The sequence below is a fragment of the Planococcus citri genome, chromosome 3, assembly GCF_950023065.1.
Source record: "Planococcus citri chromosome 3, ihPlaCitr1.1, whole genome shotgun sequence".
NCBI lineage: Eukaryota > Metazoa > Arthropoda > Insecta > Hemiptera > Pseudococcidae > Planococcus > Planococcus citri.
The window spans coordinates 83,526,358-83,549,890 of NC_088679.1; the positions used below are offsets into that span (position 1 = coordinate 83,526,358).

Here is a 23,533-nt window from a genome sequence, read left to right on the forward strand (position 1 = left end):
AATTCTAGAACGCGTATAGCGATAGCGATAGCGATAGCGTCACAGTACATAAACGTATCGCATATCTACGTATTTATCAACGCCGCCCCACAAATCATAATGTAAAAACGTACGAATTAATTTAATAGGTATGTACGACGACGCGACGATATGGTCTCATTCGCTTCCTAGCTCCCATCTGTCTTTGTTTTCGCATCTTTTTTCTCTGTCTCTACATAATATGTATATTGTATATTGTATATTGTATGTACTCGTATACATACTCGTAGGTTCAGGTAGGTAGTACGTAAACGTAAAATAGCGACGCGACACGATGGTTTTATGCAAAATATTTTGCTTTACAGATTTTCATGGTTTTAAGAAAAAAGGACGATCATATATCATTTTTGCACGTGTATCATCATACTGGAATGTGCGCTCTCGCATGGGGAGGCGTAAAGTATTTACCCGGTGCGACAATTATCAGGTTTTACAGTATTTTTTTTTCATATTGCGCATGCATACGTAGTACGTAGTACGTACTATACGAAGTACTTGCTGCACTGTAGCAAAGTTTGTATGTGCTGTATGCGCTTATACTCGTAGCGTATCTTTTTATTATTTTATGACTATATTACATACAAAATATGTGTATGGTATACCTACGTTAGCGTATGTTTTAGTAGAAATTCTGCATTTAGTTGTACATTATGTGTACATACACAGACATACCTACTGTGGCACAGTGGCACAGTTGGGGTAACAAACGTGTCGGCGTTTCAAGTTGTAACATTTTTGGCCGATTTACCCCTTTCGTATCGTCAGCATTTGAGATTGAATAGCATCTTAATGAGAACAAAATCGTAGGCCTACTTTCAATATCGAATATACATACGTACCTATACAGTATATACATGCAAATTAGAACGGATCGCGAAAACAAAAATGTCGCAAGATTTCGACCACAATTTCTGGTACCTACCTATCTACCTACCTAGAAAACGGCTGCTAGGTAAACCATGCGATTTTGATGAAACTTGTAATCTTACAATTCCACCACCGCGCCGCGTCGCGTCGCGTCGCGTCGCGTCGTTCCTATAACCGACGACTATCGCAATGATCCAAAACTTTACAGCTTTCGAGCGAGTGTAATCGCAGACGAAATTGAGTGATTGAAAAGTTGCACGGGGTGACTCGGTTCAAAATTTATTAGGTACCTAATAATCGAATTTCTCAGGCACGGTTGAACCGAATTTGATTAAATTTTAAATTTCGCAACTAGGTTACCTACTCGTACTAATAACGCAGCCGGACGCCGGACATTGAACACCATCGTGTTCCAAAAACGGCAAAAACTCAAAGCTTCCACGTTTATCGAGTGACAACATTTTTTAAAACTCATCACCTACCTAAAAAACAGCCGAACCGATTTCAATGAAACTTGAAATCTCACAAGGGCCTTCGCCATTCCTAACGAATCTTTCATCAGCAAGTTGATCTGTTTTCAATCGAATTGTTTACGTGTAGGGAATCGATTCATTTCTCAGTGAATTGTTCGTGAAGTAGATATTAATTCGTTCGAGGGAATAATTCGCGAACGAATTGATTAATTTTTTGAAAGAACCATTTGCGAACGCGTAGAATCACTTTTAGCGAATCATTCGCGACCGAAAAGATTAATTCGGTAATTTACGAATCAAATGGTTCGCAAAGAAGTCACTTATACGAATCATTTCGTTCGCGAATGATTCGCCTAGAAATCAATGAATTTGTTCAATCGCCAATCATTTATGAATGATTCGATTCGATTCGCTTGAAAAATGAAAACAGATCAATTCCTAATACATATGTGTACATACTTACGGTCGATGTGTTATTTTCAAAAATTTAAAATATGTTCCTATCGAATTGGATAATCGGATCGAATAAAAATTGTTTTAGAATAATTTTTTAAAACGAAAAAACAACAGCTAAATTACGAAATATTTTCTATTCGAGCGCGGGAAATTTAGCGATGATAATTCCCAAAATTAAACGTAAAATCGGCGAACGTTGAAAAAATTACTAAATAATTGATAATTGTGTTTCATCGAATTGCTCAAAAACTGCAAACATTAATTGTCGTTAAATTCTGCATAAAACATTGTCGAAGCCTCTTCTTTTAACTGGAACAGAAGCAAAACACGTCGAGTCACCAAAATTCGTGACGCATAAAATTTGGTAAAAATTGCATGAAATAAGGTAACTATCGTTGAAAAAATGTTGAGATTATTTTTAAAACGTGACAAAAAATTACCTAGGTAATAATATTTTATGACCGTGAAATTTCAACAAAATTTGCTAAACTTTAACAAAACTTGCACCAAATATCGGTTGTACTTTTTTCTAAACAGTTAAACGTTCTAAAAACATTGTAAATCGCCAAAAACTGATGAAATTTCTGTAGAATTCGATAAAAATTTTCCCGAACGACTGTTAAGGGTTAAAAAAATGTTGAAATTATACGAAAACGGGGGGAAAAAATTCAAATCAATCGTCCGAGTTAGATAATAGGTACTGGTACCCGTACGCCGTACCAAACAGTGCAAATGCGAGGATATTTGCGTAAAACATCATCGCCGCGCTGTTGGAATGTGACTTGAAAACATGGAAAAAGCATTAAAAACATTGAAAATAAAAAAAAAAGGTGATTAGGTAAATTTCAGTATAAAATTTGACAAAATTTATAAAAAATGACATTAAGTTAAATAAATCGTCTAAACCTCTCGTCCTAAACATAAATAAAAGTAGGTATATTAAAAACGCTGTCAGCCACCAATATTTCAGTACCTACCTACCTACCTACCTAATTCGACAAAAATTGCGTGAAAATTGACGAAAATTATCAAAAAATAGTTGCATTTTGGTTCTGGTAAAATTGATGACGATAGTTTCGTGAAAATGTGTCAGAAACGTGTAAAATGATACGATAACTGAAAAAAATCAAAAATGCATTATCAAGGCGTATCGAACAGACCTGAATAATAAAAAAAAAAAAGGAGCGATTTATCAGCACGACGAGAAAAAGGGATTTTGCACGACAGATGTGAACGCCTGAGAACCAGGTATTGAACGACAGAAAAATTAAAAGTGCACACCGACGTATGCCCGACGAATTAAATAAAATACGCAGACTGATTTGCTAAAGAAACGACAAAATTGAGATCAAAACGACAAATTATGAAATTTAATGAAAGTTGGCGATACTCGCGATATAATTAAAATAAAGACAAATTTCTCGCGGGCTAAAATTAAGAAATTTAAAAATATTGCGAAATGTAATGTTCTATTAAGTAGGTAAATTAAACGAGAAGTGCCTTTTTAGCTTTGCTCGGCCTGCCTCTCTTCCTCTTCTGCCCAAGAGGCACATTTTTCGCTTCAATCGGCACTGTCACTTTCTCAAGTTTTACTTCCATTCCTAATGCGTGCTTCCATATCACATTTTTAGTGAAAAATGGGCGAGTACACTTTGATTTGCAATCGTCATCGTACACAGAAATGGTCCACACATCGAACATTTCCTTTTTTAGTTCATCAAACGATTTCCATGCCTCATATTTTCGCTTATAGTTACCTATACCTAGCAACTGCGGAGTTTGAAATAGGTTTCTTCGCTGATGAGGAAGCCACAAAGAAAATTTGACAGTCTGAAGCGGTGGAATCCTTGATAACACGGGCATTTTTGACGTACCATTGGTACGATTTAGTCCGCATTGGAAGCGATATGGCCGTCTCGTGGAAAAAGGAAGAGATACTCGTAAATTGAAACGAACATTCGTCGGGCATTCCCTTTTTCGTGACGTGAATTTTTCATATTTGTTGACCAAGGTCAGTCGTTCTAACAACCAAAACAGTCGTTAAGTCGCATGTCGTTCAAAAACCATTACGTTGTCGTGGGGTTGTCCTGTCGTTCAATTAAAGTTTCCCCAAAAAAAAAGCATAAAAATTGCTCGAGTAGAGGTGTTGAAGTTTTGGGAAGTACATAGGTACATATTGCATTGTTCAATAGGTATGTGGGTAGTGGGTAGTTGGGTAGGGGTACCTAGTACCTCTACCTACCTATCATTCAAAATGTGTAAAAGTCCTCTTATAGTTGATACGTACGTAAATTTACATTTGAGGGAAAATAACATAAAAATGTCAAATGCCGAGAAAGCGAGTTAAATTCGTAGGTAAGTATAGCTATAGGTAGAGGTAGAGGTACCAGAGTACCTTACCTACGAGGTATAGTCACAAAGTAAGTTTCACATTTTTTTAAAAAATAGAAGGCGTGAATATTTTTTGACCAAAATTGGAGGGGATGTAGTTCAAACATTCGACCAGATCTGACTAAATTTATTTTGCGTTTGGATGCGTTGTTCGTATTTCACAGCGTGATTAGTAAAGTGCTGATAAAAAAATGCCGTCCAAAAATTATATTTCAGAAAAAATGAATTTTTCAACCTAACAAAATAAAAATTCATCGGAAAATTGATTGAGAACCACTCAAGACATAACATACTAACATTATTTTGATTCAATCAAAATCCAAATCAAGTAAATTGTTCAGTGATAATCTGCTGAATGTCGACATTGTCGAGAGTCACTCAGCACCAGAAATTTTGCAACCATCACATGAACAAATTACAGCGCCAAATAACATCTTGACTTGAAATAACATTACTATGATACGTTTTGAGTAATTTTTGATAAATTTTAGTCATAATTATTACAACTACAAATTTTTTTTTTTGGCCAAATACCACATTTGGACGGCATTTTTCTATCAGCACTTTACTAATCACGCTGTGAAATACGAACAACGCACCCAAATGCAAAATAAATTTTGTCAGATCTGGTCGAATGTTTGAACTACATCCCCTCCAATTTTGGTCAAAAAATATCTACGCCTTCTATTTAAAAAAAAAATGTGAAACTTACTTTATGACTATACCTCGTAGTATGTAAATTGTTGAAAATTCGTCGATCTACCGCAATTATTCTTGACATCTTGACGTTGTTACGCGAAATTTTTTCGTTCAGCTTGTCCGAATGTAGAGGTAGGCCTATAGCATACACATTACACATTACACAATACACATATAGGTAGTAGGTACTCGTCGATATTTTTAGTAAAATCAAAATATGTAGCAATTTTTTTCGCTCCGAAGCGAGCGCAGCATATAGGTAGTAGGTACGCGTATTTATCGTAGTATTTACTCGTATTAATATATATACCCTACGCGTGTGAATGTTTCAGGCGGACATGGAACGTTTTTAGGATTTATTAACACGTTCGTTCACGCCGTAATGTACGGCTATTATTTATTCGCAACCATATATCCCGAAAATTCGGGAAAAAATTGGTGGAAAAAATACTTGACGCAGTTGCAAATGGTAAGATACGCTAACGCTAGTATACCTAGACCTACTGGTATTCGTCATCGTCGCATCGCATCGCATCGTGCCAACATATTCGACTTGGTCGATACCGTACGACGATTTATGATAATTTGTTGAAAATTTTCCTAGCGTATTTTTAGCTCGCTGTAGGCTTATCTGGGTAACAATTTCTTTTGAGATGTTATACGTAGCTAAATACGCGTAAAAATAAAATCGATAATAATGCCGCTGCAATTGCCAATAAATTACGTGGTTAGCAATAACCTAAACATATTTTAACCTAACAGAAGGGGATGAAACTGACATAAAATATTTAAAAAAAATAAAAAAACCAACGCCTAAGCTTCTCGCGTGTAACAAAAATACCAGTATACTTTATTGACCCTTTAAATGCCCGGCGATAATTACTGTACTACTCTCGGTGTAGTCGAACCTTCGAACCGAAAGAAATATGATTTTTTTTTTTTTTAAACCAACGATTCGAAACTCGAAATTGGGGATTTTTTATTTTAGGGCGTGGAAATTGCGCACCTTTTGCGTACTTGGCTATTTCGAATTTTGTAGCCTAATACCGCAGATTTTTCCATCGCGAAAAGTGTATATAGGTACACTGCTGGTACAGGTAGGCAATAGGCGTATAGGCGTATACTCGTACACTCGTATGCAGTTATGCACGCACGCTGAAAATAATTTTTCCACATTTACAGGCGCAATTTTTGATGGTCGCTGTGCACATGTTGCTTTTACTCTTCCAACCAAACTGCTCGTACCCGAAATTCACCGTTTTCATTCTGACGCCGCAAAACATCTTCATGTTCATATTATTCTGCGATTTCTACCGAAAAACCTACCTGAAGCCGAAAACGCCCAAACTTGATAAAAATGGCGTTTCGAAGAGCAACGGAACGAGCAGTAACGGAGTGACGAAGAATGGAGAAAAAATTCACGCTAATTGAGACGCGTCTACTCCGAGTACATAGCTACATACTGTACTCGTATGTACGTAATTCGATGAGGAAACTAGAAGAAGGGCTTATAAGCTTAAAATACCTACCTAGTACCTTACCTACCGGCATAGTGCATACTGCATACTGCATATATTTTACGTGTCATCTTTTTCAATGTGATATAGAATTCGATTTGCTGCCCAAACGTAGGTAGTAGGTACATAAAAATATTGTTTTAAGGTAAATTTTGTGGATTATTCTAAATTGTATGTACCTTACCTACTACTTACGGATCGTTTCACTTTTGTTGGTTTGCGTTTGTTTTCTCAAACGGTCATCGTGCTAGGCTGTCCAACGAGTAGGTATTCGTTACTTGTATATATGAGAGGCGTTTCGCGATTGGGTCCTTGCGGTGATTCGATGTTTTTTTTTTTTTTTTTTATTGGCGATTCCGACTTACTTTTTCACGAGAAATCGAATGGTGCAATCAGATTTCGCCTATCTCATCAACTTCTCGTTATAAAAATTACTTGAACATAAATACTCAAAAACTCACATTTTTGGGAAATCGAAAAACAACGATTTTGTTTGTTTTTGATTTTTTTTTTTTTTTTTAAAAAGGTCGATGGAAAAATTATTTTATCGTTGTTACCTATGTAAAATTTCATGGCGAATCCGAATTTCTCGGTATTTTTTTGCGGAGTAGTCTGTAACGTTGTGTAAATTCGGCTGTTCGCCGCAAGGTCCCTTTTCTAAATCACGGATATCAGGCGATGATGAACGAATTTCGTCAAAATTTCCCTGCCAACCTATGCGCAAGACAACGCTGCATCCGAAAATAAAAAAAAAATCGAAAAAATCGAAGCAATTCGATGTTTTTTCTCTTTTGAAAAAATCGAAATATCACCACAAGGGCCCTTATCGCAAAATCCCTCTCATATATAGATAGGTAATATGTCATATACGTTTAGGTACGTCTACGTACCTGTACCTGTGTACATATGAATTTTTGAGATTATTTATAAAATTAGCTCGATGATGTAATCGTCAGCTCGGGGCAGACTACTAAACACACGAAGAGGGGCGGGGTAGGGAGGGGGGGGGGAGAAGGAAACAATTTTGTTGGTTTTTCTACTTGGAATAAATCGTTATAGTTTCGCGGTATCCTCCTGTTCAAAAATTGTCGAATATCAATTAATGTTCGGCCGGGATAAACTCCCGCGCTGTACCTACTTTTATTTGAAATGAAAGTTTCGAATAGTAAAAAAAATCATTATGGGTTCCGAACAGTTCTATTCTGCTCGGATCAACTTGTAATTTTTACCTGGCCAGCTCGTAAAAATAACATTAGTTTCGGCGAATGTCCGCATCTGATCTCAAATCTAACAAACGTATACCTACTTAATCAGATTTTATCAAACAAGTTTAGATCTAATTGAATAGCTGCCTTTTCAGATCTGATCGGATGTAATCGCTTTTTCTGGACGAATAAGATTTCGCCACACGTATCTATCACATCGGACCTGCCAAGATATATGTAGAAGATAAGATACGAGTACGATCAACTTTTTGATCTGATCCGATCCTATTCTTTTCCCTCCGTGTAGGAAATTTATTTTTGAAAATTTTTAGCTGAAATTTGAATAGACGTTTTAGAAAAATCGCGAGAAAGTTGTTTAAAATTTCAAAATTTAACCCCGAAGCTACAATTTTTATTTTAAAAAAAATTCATTACCTAGTTTGATAAGTTGTAGGTAAGGTACATCTACATACACATACTCGTATACGAGTAACTGGATCAGATCGCAGAAACAGATACTCGTATTCCACGAATCCAATTTGATTATATTACGCTATGATCAAACTTTAGGTAGAATTGCTCGGGTACGTCTACGTATATTCAAACAGACAGCGTGTTGAGAAACTCTTTAAATCCTGACTTTTACGGAAAGAGTTAGGTATGTGTAATCAAAACCTCCATACGAGCACAAATAAGGTTTTCTCGCTATAAGATGACGATGATCTTTAGATTCAAAAATTAATAAATTCGCGCGATCCCTCGAATCAATCGTTCTCCACTGTCATCGTTCCGAATAAATTTTTCCCGCGTGCATTCTCGAATTCCATTTCCCAAATTGATACAAGTATTCTTTGAAGGACCATTTTCCCAGAAAATGCATTTTCAAATGTAAGAATTCCTCGCGATTTTTTTCTTCGTAGGTAGAGGTACCTAATAAAACGGAATTGTCGAGCAATTTTGGCTTGAAACGAAGCTTCCCCGCAATTTTGATAAAGATTTTTGTAGAATATTTTCTCAATTTTGGCAAACAAAAAGTAAAACTTGGAGGCAAATTATGAAATTATGAAAACGAAAAAAACAGGTCTTTTTGAGATATCGACAAAAACGCTAGACTTTGTGGAAATTTTGACAAAAACATAGTTTTTTTCGACAAATTGGTCATTTTTTTCAACTTTTACAAAACATAGATAAGGTATAGGTACGATTTGTCGCAATATTGGAAAAAAATGAGTAAAATTTTTCTACCACGATGAAAAACTGATTTTCACAATTTTGACGAAAAAGCGAGACTTTCTGAAAATTTTTTGATTTAAAAAATCATTATTTCTGCAATTTTGCAAAAAACAAATTTTTTGGCAATTTCAACGAAGAAGAAGTATAATTTTAATTAAGTACCTATTTGGAGTAACTCTGATATACTAACCTAACAAAATAAAAACAGGCCTTTTCTACAATTTTTCTCGAAAAACCGAACCTTTGACCATTTTTATTCGTTTTAAAAATTGGTCATTTGGAAAAATGGCAATTCGGGCGGTTTCCATTCCAGAAAGTGTACTCGGGGAAATGTTTGCAAAAGGTTTTACCGAGTTTGATAAAGATCGAATCACATCTAGGCATTGCTTAGAATGCTTAGATTCAATTCGATCCATCGAGACCAAATCAGATCAAAACTCTGATCTAACCCGAGCTATAATTCGAGTGGTCAGGTCAAATTGGACTCGCAGAATGTCCTTACGTATTATTCGACTATACCGAGGTGATCTGATATACGTATACGTAATAACTCGAGTTGGTCAGTTCAGATGACGGCATACCTGATACCTAGTACCTATACTAAATCAGATGTGCTCGTTATCCATCAGATACGAGTACATACGGTCAAATTTTTTCCCGAATACTTTCAGTATACCTACTCCTACTTACATAAATAAGTAGATATACCTAATATCAGATCTATCAATTTAGCCCTTTTGAAATACTCGATGAATCACGTCGATTCAACTTGAAAATTATTTACTTTGACCTATTATAGTAGTAGATTTTAAAACAGTAGGTAATTTATAATTTCTTTACTGACATATCACCTACGTACCTATGTAAATGCTAATTTACTCGTTTAGGAAAATGATTACCTTTACCTATCAATTAAGTTGTTATACCTACCTGTATAGTGTATTTATTTAAGTTTATTTTATCTATTACATATTTTTGCATTTTTACGTATCTATTTGTATAAAATTTTTTAAAATACCTACCTACTTAGAATATCTGCGCTTAAGTTACCAATTGTAGATACATTAATTTTAGCCTAGGTACTATTTATTCGTAATTATTACGTTATTACAAATTTTGAAATGCATATAGGTAAGGATTTAAGAGAAAATCTAAAAAAAAAAACTGATGGTAAATGATTTTTTTTTTCAATTTAATCGATAAAATTATCAAATTGATTGTAAATGGTTCAATTCGTCCGGATCAACGTCGTAAAAATTAGATTAATAAATTGCCGACGCGATCGCGATGAAATTAATTAATAATTATGAAATAAATGAATTTCTATTTCATATTCGCTGTCTGTATCTCATAATTTTCTCAATTTCACACATTATTATCTAAAAAAATTAGTACCTAGGTACTTAGCTATACTTACACTTACCTACTTAAAAATTTGATTAGACGCCGTATTATCTTAAACGAATTCAACTCTAGAATAAAACCGAAAAGAACTAAAAAAAAAAAAAAAAATTGAATTGTTTTTCATCAACTCGCAGCCAGCTAGACAGTTTTTTTTTTATTCGTGCCTAAGAATTAAATAAGTTACAATCCATCTCTTTCTCGCTAGCGAAGAAGCCATTAATTTTGTAATAAAATTTAGCGCAAAAAAAATACTCGCAGTTAAATTGAAAAGATCAGGTGGTATATAGACACCTACTTGAAAATAAAATACTAGGTTATGGACTTGAAATTTATAGCTCTTTCAATTCTTTCGTTTTCTTTGCAAAACTTGGCAAAAATTGGATTCGCAGATAGCGCTATTCTCTTAAACTGTGGCACACAGCACACAGCACACAGCACACAGATCAAGCTGCTTATGGGAAAATTTTACCAACCTTTAGCGTGTGTTTTTACATAAAATTCATTTCGTTTTTTTTTTATACCACCGAAGAAACGTTGAGGTGGAGAGGAGAGGCAGTTTCTACATCTTTTTTTTTTATCGGCGTTGAATTTTAATTAGTTTTATACTTTTATTTTACGCAGTATTATGATACTTAACGTAGGTATACTTATTTAATATTAATCGTCATGTTCGGATACATATGTATGTATTATGTACTTGTACTTATACCTACCTATCAAAAGTTGAATTAGGTACGATATTATCTATCGTTACAAAATTGAATCAATTGCATACCTACACTATGCGAATAAGTCTATAACATAGGTACATACCGTAAATACCTACCTTAAGTACCTATATCGTATGGACGCTTGTACATATTTTTCAATAAATTATAATCTTTCGTGTTTTCGAGAGAAAAAAATGCGATACAGTATTACCTAGTGTATACAATATACTTTCTTTCTTCGTATAGAGTCGTAGGTACTCGTATTTTCTTTATTTACACGAAAACGCGAAATAATTTCATTAGCTAAGGAAAAAATCTAGATTTCGCGTAAGTATATATTCAATTCGAATAGGTGCTTCGATCGATTCGTTTTATTGCCAAGCGAGCCGCCTCACTGTGAATACTAAAATTCGGTTAACGGTGATAAATTCGCAAAATCAGCGAGCAAACGTGTTTAAAACGCGCGTAATTAAATTAATAAAACGTTTTAGGAAAGATAATAGTACCATTCATTTGTTGCAAACATTCGCCGCGCAGTGCTTGATTCAAAATCTAATTGCTGAGATTATCGCCAAAAACGATAAACATTTCGTCGCAAGATTTAACCTCGCAGGTACCTACAGAGTCCTACACCTACCAACCAACCATAATACTCGTACCTTTCGCTCGTACCTCTACCTACTATTAAAACTGTATACTCGAAATAATCTACATATTAATTGAATTTTTACACCAAATATACCTAACAATTTTATTTATACCCACGGCCACGTATTAAACGATGAAAATTAATCGACGCGCGGTGCAGTATAGGTACTGGTACATATATCGCGATCGTAGCTTATTTGAAATTGATCATTTGACGCGTTTGGAATTCATCAATTTCGATGACATCGAGATTACCTATAGATAGATATCTAATACATACCTACTCGTATATGTACCTAATATTTATCTATCTCGTATAATTGACGAATGAAGATTTCCTACATTAGGTGTAGTAGGGTCTATATATTCCATTTTAAATTTTCCAGCAATGTTACCTAGGTCGCTACCTACTGGTTAATCGAATTACGAGTATTTACGTAAGTAGGTAGGTATACGTATTAAACTGTTGCAAAGTGCAAAAAAGACCAAGACCGAGAAGGAACCTCAACCTCAACCTCAACCTACCTTACCTGCATACCTAATGACTAATGAGAAATTTCACCCACTCGTGTTCGGATGCATTTTAAACACTCGATATATGTATGTACACTGTACACTGTACACTGTACAGGTATTATTCGATTACGAAGCCGAAGGCGGATATACACTCGTATGTGTAATTAGAATATGGTTGAGGTACCTTATCCGAGTGCAATATTGTCATTTATCGTTCGTTCCATTCGGTCATAGTTTTATCCAGACAGTCGACTGTTCAACCTTTTTAATCGTTTCGTCTCAAACATGCATTTTCTAATGTTTTTTTGCTCTTTGCTGTGACACGATATTATTTTTTAAACTGACGTTGCGGGTTAAGCTGGTGTACGTTGAATATGAATTATTTCGCGCGATTTTACAAATATGCCAACGAGGAAATCACAGGTAAAATAATTCCGTAATTTCTTAAATTTTGGTTTCCAGGTCCGGTTGGCAAATTTCGGCAAAGTTGGCAAATTTCGAGACAAAGTTGACAAATTCGAAAAATTTGTATACTATAGGTACCTACCTACCTACCTACCTACCTAGGTAGGTACCTAATAACGCAGCTATTTTGACGACTTTTTTGGAACTCGAATCACTTACACATTTTTGAAAGCTTTTTCCGTCACTTCACTCGGGCTAAATACGTTCGTGGTTTTTCAAATGTCTGTTCTCCCAGACAACCCTTCTGAAAGCCAAAAATTCCTAACACCCTACTGAAAAAACATCAACCTAATAAACCAAATCTAAACCCCTTTCTTCACGCGTGTAATAATCCTGCAATTATAAACACCAAAAAAAAAAAAATTAACAATAACAATAAGTACCTACCTACTTATTTACTCAGGTACCTAGGTACTTACTTAATATACTTAGCTTTCAAAAATACACAAATCTCAAGAAATTGACTAGGTACTCGTGAAAAAAATACCCGATAATTCACTTCTCGAATAATATATACATACCTTTACCTACATACTTATACGTACTTTTGAAAACTTCGGCCCTCGTTTCGCTCAGACCTGTTAGTTTTTCTTTTTCCAAATCACACTTTCTAAAAATCTTTTATTCGCACTCGAAAAACGTTTAATCAAAAAATAAACTTTTCGCGTAAAAAATAAACGCGTTTATTTTTTACTTCTCGAAACTCAAATTTTCGAAAATTTTTGCTCTCACATCGTTCGGGCTCGTTTGCCTTTCTTTTTCCAAGTTGAAAATGCATTCTGAAAATCACCAAAAAAATGCAGATATTAAAAATGACAACAAAAAAATGTTGTTTGAAATTTTTCGTAAAAAAAAGTTCCAAACTAGTACATCTACTATGTAAATCATCGTCGAACAATTTACGTAGGTAAGCTACATATTCTAATAAATCACCGCGATCGTACGTGTTTAATTATTCGTCTGAAATTATTTTGAAAACATTCGTTAGGTACATAATTTAACGCTAAAAAATCGCAATAAATTCGTTTTATTACTCGAAAAATGGGATTTTTTTTTAAAGATGGACAAAAAAATTCATTAAAAATATGCTACAGAAAAATTTCATTCGAAATAATAACGAAAAAATTCTAAACTGAATCACCGTCGAACAATTTATTCTAAATAACCGCGAATAATTCGCTCGAATTCGCTGCAAAACATTCGTAGGTCATCACTCGAAAAAAATGCGTCGAATTAAACGCTATAAAAATCAATTTGAAGTTGCTAAGAAAAACATTGAAAAGTTTATTCTAAACCACCGCAAAAAATTGATTCGAAATCATTGCGGAAAAAATGAAATCGCCACGAAAAACATTTAAAAACGTGTTCCGGACCAGCGCAAAAAATCCACTCGAAATCATTACGAAAAAAATTGATAAGAATTCGTTACAAAAAATCAATTTAAAAATATACCTTATCAACATCCCCTCTTTAGTCTTCAGACTCGGAGGGAAAGGGGATTTTAACACTAGTCGTGCAAAAATTGCTCGATTTGACTTGTACTGAGAATGAGATGACTCTAGATACATACATACCTACGAGGTACGAGCCGAGGTATGCATTATGTATCTACTCATTAATGAAAGTAGGCTACTCTACGCATTGCAGTCGAAGGATATGCAATCCATTTTACGTGGATGTACTATACCTATAATATTGCACTCGCAGCATCGTACAAGGCATTAAAATATTACCTACACACGGCTGATCTAAGATGTGATAAGTAAATACCTACCTATGGTAGGTAGTAGGTAGGTAAGTTTTTTTACGACATACAGTAATTAACCTTTCAGTCGTTGAATCCGGTCATTCTTCGTAATACCCTAACCCCTCCTTGTAAAACTACGTATAACAACTTAAAGTTGCGTACTGTTAGTAGAAAACAAAAATAAGACCTTTTTCGCCTTGAAATACGAGTATACCTATTTGTGTGGAAATTTTAGGGTACCTTATGCAATTAGAAACACACATACACACGCACACGCACACGCACGAAGAACATAACAGATCGTCGAAGCGTTCAGTGTGCAGATGCAAGTAACACCCTGCCTGATTAGTCTCTCACACAATCGCCTAATTAATTCATAAATTTTTCTTAATACCTACCTACACCTACGTAGTATGTATAAGGATAAGGATAAGGATAAGGATAAGGATAAGGAAACTGGCGAGGGAATATGTTTGTCAAGCATTCACCTTGCTGGTCGAACTGCAATGCAACGACACGAACGCCAGAGTTGAAAATAATATAAAACGATAATGAAAAAAGTTTCATTCTGCTGAAATAAGCTTTGTTATGAAAACTCGTCTAGTTGTAACTTTTATTGGAAACTTTTACAGCAATACCTACCTACCTACCTACCTACCTACCTACCTACTCCCAATGACAAAAGCGCTTTTGAGAAGAAAAAAATCTCGGGGCTTAAATTTGAATTTTTAAAATTTTATTGGCTTTGTTTAGCAAATTGTCAGGTGCCTGGTTTATAGTAGGTATACACTACTCGTATATACAGTGCGTCGCGTCGCGTCGAATTTATCGTCTTATTCGTCGATAATTAACGCGTAAATCCGAACGAAATTTCTTCGCAATCGCAGCTAAACCCGAAAGGCTAAAAATACGCGTACGCCGCGCCGCGCCGCGCCGCGATACGACGAAAAAGTTGGCGGCTTAACTTACTCGTAAATGAGCGAAAGATTCGTTAAATGGTGCCGTACGGCGCGGCGCGGCGCGGCGCGGCGCGCATAGGTAAGGTAGGAGTAGGTAGTAGGTAGGTACATCGGATAACGTATTGTTTTTAACACGAAAAACTTGGTCCGTCCGTAAGAAAAACCAAACAATGCTTAAGAAACTTTCTAAATTTCGACAACTTAAAGATTATGGAAGATTAAATGAAAAAAGAAAATGAGAAACAACACCGCCTCGAAATGAGCCAACTATACGGAAAAGAAACAAATACGAGTAACCGAGTTATAGGTACTTAGCTATTTGTATTTTGTACTAGGTAGTGGTAGGTGTAGGTGTAGGTACCTAATGCAAAATAATTACGAAACTGCACATCTCACGTTGAGCTTAAGATCTCGTATAAAACCACGTATAGCTGTGCGCGAATTTTAAAACGTTTTTAGATTTTTTACAAGCAAAATTTTACGACCCGAAGGCTTCTCTCGAGCTTATGTAGGTATGCAGTACCTATTTTTGTTACCTACGAGTATTACCTACTTTTTCGCCGAGTTATGTGCAAAGTACATAGGTACTTACCTATACCTATTTGTTTCGGCTATTTCTAAATTTTTAATGCCAGCTGCGAGGAGTATAGATTAATCACTTCTCACGTCTTGGTATAAATTTTAAGAAAATTATTCGACATTTTTGTTTCCTACTCCCCCTTCCAAAAGTTGTTCGAAGTATCACTCCTTTCTCCACGACACTGTGTATACGTAAACGCGTATTATATACCTAGACCTACACATAAGCAGCGGCGGATTACCCTAGAAGCTGACCAAGCTACAGCTTGGAGCGCAAAATTTTAGGGGCGCAAAAATTTTTGAGAATTTTTTTTTGTTTTTTTTTTTGGATGTTATTGTTTTATCTGTTTTTTTCATACACGTTCATACAAACATTACACTCACTACAGACAGATAAATATAGGTAACGCCAGTGAGAATTTCAACATCGACAAATTGCTGGCTCAAACAGCTAGCTATATGATTTTAATCGTATTTTTTCCTTTTGTATCATCGATAATGAATTTAAACAGATTTCCGGGCACCAAAGATTCATCTATGCTTTATTTATGCAAATGCGGCGTGTTGTTCGTACCTATCTAATTAAATGGAAGTTCGTGATTAAATTTTCACATTTTGCGAATTGTTATAGGTATTATGTAATAAATAATCTTTTAAATGTTGTTAAATGTTTATATTCCAGCATTTTTTGGTGGGGGGAGGGGGTAAAAATTGTTGTGGAAAAAGGGCGCTAAATTTTATGTAGCGTAGAGCTCCAATAATACTTAATCCGCCACTGCACATAAGATATGTACTCGTACCTAAGGTAGATATGTAATACATAAATGAATACTACGAAATCTTGTACTTACCTACCTACCTACCTACCTATTGTTTTCAGATCCTCGCACCAAAGATTGGTTATTCGTTAGTTCGCCTTCGACAATATTATTCATCATACTTCTGTACTTATTCGTCGTACGCAAACTTGGCCCCAAATTCATGAAAAATCGAAAACCTTACAACGTCGATGGAGTTATGATAGTTTATAACATTCTTCAAATATTTTTATCGTCTTTCATCGTAATAGAGGTAAATTATTGGTTTAAGTAATTCTCAAAATATGTACGAGTAAGAATTTAATAAACTCGCAACTCGCAAGCTGTATAGGTAGATTTACTAACTCGTAGGTAGCTATACATTTTAATTTCGATGGAAAAATTCATCTAATAATTAAGTAGGTATAACTACTCGAACAATAGGCGAGTACGATTCGTTTAAATCTTGGCAAAAAACACGCTGTTTACGCGTAGCGTAGAAAGAGTAGACCTACCTACCTACTACATGAGGAAGAATATCAAGTTGAAATCAAGGCGTTCTTTTTACAGATAATCAGATCGTACTTTGTGAAAACAAAGCCAAATTTGTTTTGCGATGCTGTTAATACATCGACAGAGGAAATTTACTTATACGTGAGTATGAAAACTTTTCGCTAGAAATGAGCAAATTTACCTACCTAAGTACCTAGCTACGTAGCTGGAGCTGCGTACGCGTACGCGTAGTACCCAAGGCATGCCGAAGGTGTATGGATGGTGTATCCTATAGTCGTGTTTATAAGCTAACAGTATCAACTTTTGTACGGCAGGTAGGTACGTGTGTAAGAAATTAAACGAGGGATTTTTGTTTTTAGCACGCGTTCATCGTTCAGTTGTATTTTTTCGCCAAGTTGTTGGAGTTATTTGATACGGTAAGTTATTAACTTATTAGGTACCTACGTTACCTAGTACCTACTCGTACTAAATAGTACTCGCGTAGATACACAAATAAGAACACGTCTATAGTTTCATATTAAATCTCCCGTAGGTACATATCGCACCTCGGGAGTAATAAGGTCACATCTCAAAAAAGTGAAATTTTACAGGAGAGCGATTTTATTTTTTTTAAAAACTTGATACATTATTTTCATCAACTTATAATTAATTGTGAGGAATGAATAGAATCTCATTTTAAAGATTGGGTATCTTACCTTCATTTAGCATAAGAATACTTTGAAAAATAAAATCCTAAAGAGGAAATATTTTAATGTTTGGAAAACATTTTGAGTTACATATAACCTTTCAGTAAAGTTGATGTGGAGGCGAAAGGAAGCGTCCAAAAAAAATTCACGACAACAAAGTTGTAGAGAATTAAATGTCCAATCGACATAATGTCGTTAGTTTTTTTCTAGAGTGCTTAGTTTTTGAGTAGATAATTCTCAAAAAACTAAAATTTCATTATATGTGACGCGACGCGACAAAATCGACCTTCGAGCCGAAAATAAGTTTTTGAGTTATGGGGGGTTAAAGTTTTCAGTCCAGTTCTGCTCGTTTAGCGGAAGCGCTTGCGTTCTAATCAGGTTCTCCTGCTAAACTGAGCTAAACATAGTCTTAGATAACGTTTCTTGCCTGTCTTGTGTGAATATCACTGGGTAAAATGGTTATTTACATTGATACAGGGGGCTCAGTCGTGATTGCGCTCATTTTTTCAATTTTTTATTTTATTTTTTCATTATTTCAATTTTGAAATCGATCTGGAGGCGAAACAAAGCGTTCTACGAGAAAAATACATTCGAGCAAAGTTGTAGAGAATTAAATTTCCAAAAACCTATAAGAGGTTTATTTTTCTCCTAAATGCATAGTTTTTCCGTTTTTCTCAAAAAACAGAAATTTTATGGTAATCATCATGAGGTTTTTGTTTTTTGAGAAAAACGGAAAAACTATGCATTTTGGAGAAAAATAAACCTCTTACAGGTTTTTGGAAATTTAATTCTTTACAACTTTGCTCAAAGTATTTTTCTGGTAGAACGCTTTGTTTCGCCTCCATGTCGATTTAAAAGTTGAAATAATGAAAAAATCAAAAAAAAAAAAATCAAAAAAATCAAAAAAATCAAAAAAATGAGCACACTTCTGACTGGATTACCATGTATATGGAGCTATGCAAAAAATCATAGGGACTTCTGGGTGGTTTTAAATGATTTTTGAATGTCCGAGTACCAAAAATCCGTCAAAAAGTGAAAAATAATTTTTTAGGTCCGAAGGTCGATTTTGTCCCGTCACGTCACATATGTATATGCAAATACATTTTTCTGAAAAGTGATCAATTTAAACATTTTTTTCCATTTGGTGTAAACCAATAAAAAATGCACTTCTTGCGTCTATTTCTATCTGACAAACATTCAAAACAATCAAAACTGTTTGTTAACACTTTGTATGAACGAAATTTGCTCAAAAAAGGTGGAGTTTTTTGAGATGTGCCCTTATAACTCCAAACAACATGCAATGTTGTTGGGATTTTGAGTTAGGCCATTTGCGTTTTTTACAAGATCCACATAATGTACCCAACTCAAAGTGTTATTTTTGGTTGAGCTTCAGGGGGGGTCATACAAACCCCAAAAATGCAAAAATGTCAAAATCAATTTTTTTTTGAGATGTGACCTTATTAATCCCGTGGTGCGATATACCCATGTATGTAGTACGTACTTATAGTATGTACAGATAGATTGCCCCCATACATTACGCAGCCCATGACATTTCACTGAGTTTTTGCGGACCGATGTTTGGTTTGCACTAGCAGGAGCACGCTTGATTTTTTCCATGTGTTCTCAAAGCAGCTAACTGCTGGGCCATGAAAAGAAGGTATATACTCCACCAGGTTGAAGAAAGACTTATATTTAGGCTTGTAATTCAATTTTCAATTTTCAAGGAGGGCTTCCCACTCGATGTGTATGTTTTTTTTAGATATTCCCCAGACTTTTTCCACCATCAAAAAAATGTTTTCATTCACTTCCATAGAGGTGAGGAACTCGAATAGCTCGTGCATGTAACCCCAAGTCCATAAAATCGGATAATGCAGGTCTTTAGTGGTATTCTGCCTCATATACACACTGCATTTGCTTGTTTTTGAACGTCTGTAGCGAATGAAAACAGAACAGACTTTTTGCAGCCCGGCACTGGGCCGCAAAAAGTCTGAGGTTTATCTAGTATGGGCTGCGTAATACCACTTTTCACGTGTACGAGTATGACTAGAGGTACCATACATATACATATGTATACCTACGTACTCTACAGTCCTAAAAATACCTAGGTACGAGATAAGATAAATAGGTATCGAATAATTCTCATTCTATGAACGCAGATATTCTTCATATTGAGAAAAAAATGGAATCAAATATCGACCTTGCATGTTTTCCATCATTCGGGGATGGTTTTTGTTGGATGGGTAGCCATTAAATATGTACCAGGTAACGTATACCTTTACCTACGACTTACGAGTCTATTTAAATACAGCTACGAGCTATCAATTTCAATTTTCATCCACGAACCACGATACGAGTAAAACCACCTGAAACGTGTTGAATTTGCTTACAGGTGGTCACAGCATGTTAACCTTAGCCTTAAACTCATTCGTACACATTGTTATGTACATTTATTATTTGTTACTGAGCGTGAACCCTAATCTAAGAACTTCGATTTGGTGGAAAAAGCACATAACTCAATTGCAACTGGTAAGTTACCTACCTACGCAGATTTGCAGATTTCGTTGAAATGAAAGAAATGACGTATAGGTACTTAGTAATAGGTACCTACCTAATTATTAAAAGTGAACAAAATTTTGTGAAAGTCATTTCTAGCATTATAAAATCACCGTAAAGTGACAAATACCAAAAATTTTGCAATACTTGCTTTAAAAGTTTGTAGAAATGTTTCAAAAATTAGGTACCTAGTACCTACCTACCTACCTACCTACCTACCTATCTACATTGAAATGTAACATCGTGAAAAAAAACTGGGAAAAATTGATCTAAAAGATATCGCTCATATTTACGAAGATTGTGCTTACAAAACCTCTACCTGACATATGTACGAGTAGCTCAAAACCCTTCAATCTTACCCTCTCAAAAATCCAACCTCCTTGAATTATGTAATGTAGGTAACAGCGTAAAACAACCCGTGCCTGTAGGCTTGTAGCTGTACACGGCGCGGTGACCAACCAACAGGTAACAGGTAAAAAAAAATCAAAGTTGACTAAATACATACATAATGGAATCTACAGAAATTCCAGCGGAAGTTATTTAATATTATGAAAACGGAATAAAAATTCCAAATGAAATCGTAAAAACCATAAAATTGGCACAAAGTCACACAAAAATAGCAAAAATTCGCGATACCTACATAGTAAAATTAGTAAAGTTATTCGTGTCAAAATTGCAGAAAAGTACCAGGCTTGTTGACTAAAAAAAAAAATCCGGTCAAAGTTATGGTTGGAAATTTAACAAAAAATTCAAAATTTGTGTTAAAAGGTTACGGTTAAGTTTATTCATTTTTAAAAGGTTAAGGTTCGGGTTACGGTTATTGGTGATAATTTCGTCGGTTAATGGTTAAGGTTGAGGTTGCAGTTTTTGGTGGTACTCGTAATTTTTCCAGTTGACGTTAAAATTTCAGTTAAAAATTTGAACATTTCTGAAACTTTTCTCCGAATTCAAAATTTTACAATGTTTTATTATTCTAAAATGATACCAAAGAGGTACGTTCATCTTACACTAGTAAAATGTAAATTCAAAATGAAATTTAACAATTTTTTCGAGAAACAATTCATTTTCATTACCAACCTCTATCACTAAAATATGATTAAGATCGAGCTTTAATACATAGTTAATGACTAATGAGTAGGTATCTACGATGCAATCAGTTTCAAATGTTTCGAATCTTTCTATGTACGTATATTCACGTTTTTTTATTTCATCGTTAGGCTTGATTATTTTTTTGGTTAAAATTTCAAATCACTACAAATCACATTTAAAAAAAAAAACGCAGATAAAAAGAAATAAAAAAACCGGACAAAATAGCGCTTCTAATTTTTTTTTTGATTTCCAACAGTTTTTTTTTCTACAAATGAAAATGTTTCGGTTATGGTTACGGTCACGGTTCATTTTGATCTCAGAAAACAGTTACGGTTACGGTTAGTGATATTTCCAAAAACATTTTTTTTGGTCAAGGTTCGTTTTTTTTTTTCGGTCAATTTACTTACAGGTTAATTTGCGGTTACGGTTAAGGTTAATGATTGAAAACCGGTTAACAAGCCCGAGCAAAACATCAAAAAATTACCTACCTAATTAAAAATAGGTACCTACTTACTCATTCAAAAAAAAAATAAAAAAAATAAAAAAAGTTAAAAATAACGAAAAATTTATCAAACATTAGCGAAATCGAATGATTTTTTTTTCAATTTATCTAGCTCTGTTGTTAAATCTGAAGTCTGCATTTTACTTTTCCTGGTGTTCTTCAACTGTACCTAATGGAAGTATAATGACGGTATTTTTTGAGCTAGACAGAAACACAACCATCGCCCCCAACCTTTTTACTCGTTTTTTTTTACTGGTACTTATTCGTAATTATACGTAGGTCTAGGTAGGCATTTTCTCAAATCAGCAGCTTTTTCCCTCGCGGCTTACGACCTTTTTGCTGATAGCCCTAAGTAAACTAGTAAACCAGTCGCGGTCAAATACATAAAACCACCTCGTGAAAGTTCAACATAGGTACTCGACACTCGTACTTACCTCGTACACAGAAATTCACACGGGTCGAATTAGGTACTTCTCCAAAATTGATAACGAATCTGAGGTTTTCGTACAAATACGAGTACCTAACACATGCCCCTCCTCTATACCCCTTTCCTAACTAAAACTCGTAATACGAGTAAATGAGATAGGTAGTAGGTACAGGTAGTAGGTAGGGGTACCAACATAAATTTGATGTATACGTATTTTTGATACTTTTTCAGACTCAATTTTTCATAATTTTATTCCATCACTTATCAGCTTTCATAGTGAATTGCGGTTACCCGAAGACGGTTTCATTTTGGGTTCTGAACCATATCATTTTCATCGCAGCCTTGTTTACAGATTTCTACGTGCGAACGTATATTTAAGAATAATGTACAGCTACCTAATAATTCGACAAGTTTTTTGTTTTGTTGAATAAATCACGCGCGCGGCTTTGCCATATTTTTCTTTCTCTTTTTTCACTCGTACAATAGGTAAGTACTCGTAGTATCACGAAGATATCGTCCTATATTGTGCATTATTTAGGTAGCCAGTAGCCACCTCGACTTTTTCTTTAGGGGGACACATCTTAAAAAACATTTCAAAGCCGCAACTTACCAACAAAAAAAAAGAAAAAAAGAAAAGGCGGTCCTACTAATAAAATGGCGGTAGAGGGGTGGGGTGGGCTGGGTTCACTGAGATGGGATGAGAAAAATTATCGCTATACGACACTTTCGAAAAGAAATTTTATTCTGAAATTTTAATGATTTTTTGTGAGAAATAGGTATTTTGAATTTGAGGGGAAAAGAACGTGCCTCAAATGAAAATTTTCTACGAACCGAAATTGTATAGAGATGTCGTTATTATATGTAGAACGTTTTTATGGATTTTTTTTCCGTAAGAGCAATAGGGAAGACAATATACACCGGTTTCTAATACTGGTAGGGGCGGACCCTCGGAAAAGAGGGGAGAGGAAAAATGGTCACCATACGGCAGAATTTCTTTGTATGCGATAGCGTCTAGAATGAAAATCAATCGTAAAATCACTTTTTAACAGCTTGATCAA

General features: G+C 34.9%; 2 protein-coding genes across 2 annotated transcripts in view; both read left to right on the forward strand.

The window, feature by feature from the left end:
• Positions 1-11,194, forward strand: part of LOC135839926 (very long chain fatty acid elongase 7-like) — a 41,150-nt gene extending 29,956 nt beyond the window's left edge. The window contains exons 6-8 of the mRNA XM_065356197.1: positions 345-450; positions 5,258-5,394; positions 6,108-11,194. Coding sequence (XP_065212269.1) covers positions 345-450; positions 5,258-5,394; positions 6,108-6,356 — 492 coding nt within the window. The 3' untranslated portion in view covers positions 6,357-11,194. The remainder of the gene's footprint in view (positions 1-344; positions 451-5,257; positions 5,395-6,107) is intronic.
• A 1,042-nt stretch (positions 11,195-12,236) lies between these two features.
• On the forward strand, positions 12,237-22,929 carry LOC135839929 (very long chain fatty acid elongase AAEL008004-like). Its single transcript, XM_065356200.1, has 7 exons — positions 12,237-12,581; positions 16,789-16,979; positions 17,276-17,359; positions 17,578-17,634; positions 20,061-20,166; positions 20,294-20,430; positions 22,707-22,929. Exons 1-7 carry the CDS (start codon positions 12,533-12,535, stop codon positions 22,851-22,853), a joined length of 771 nt encoding a protein of 256 aa, XP_065212272.1. The 5' UTR covers positions 12,237-12,532; the 3' UTR covers positions 22,854-22,929.
• Positions 22,930-23,533: the final 604 nt, after the last annotated feature.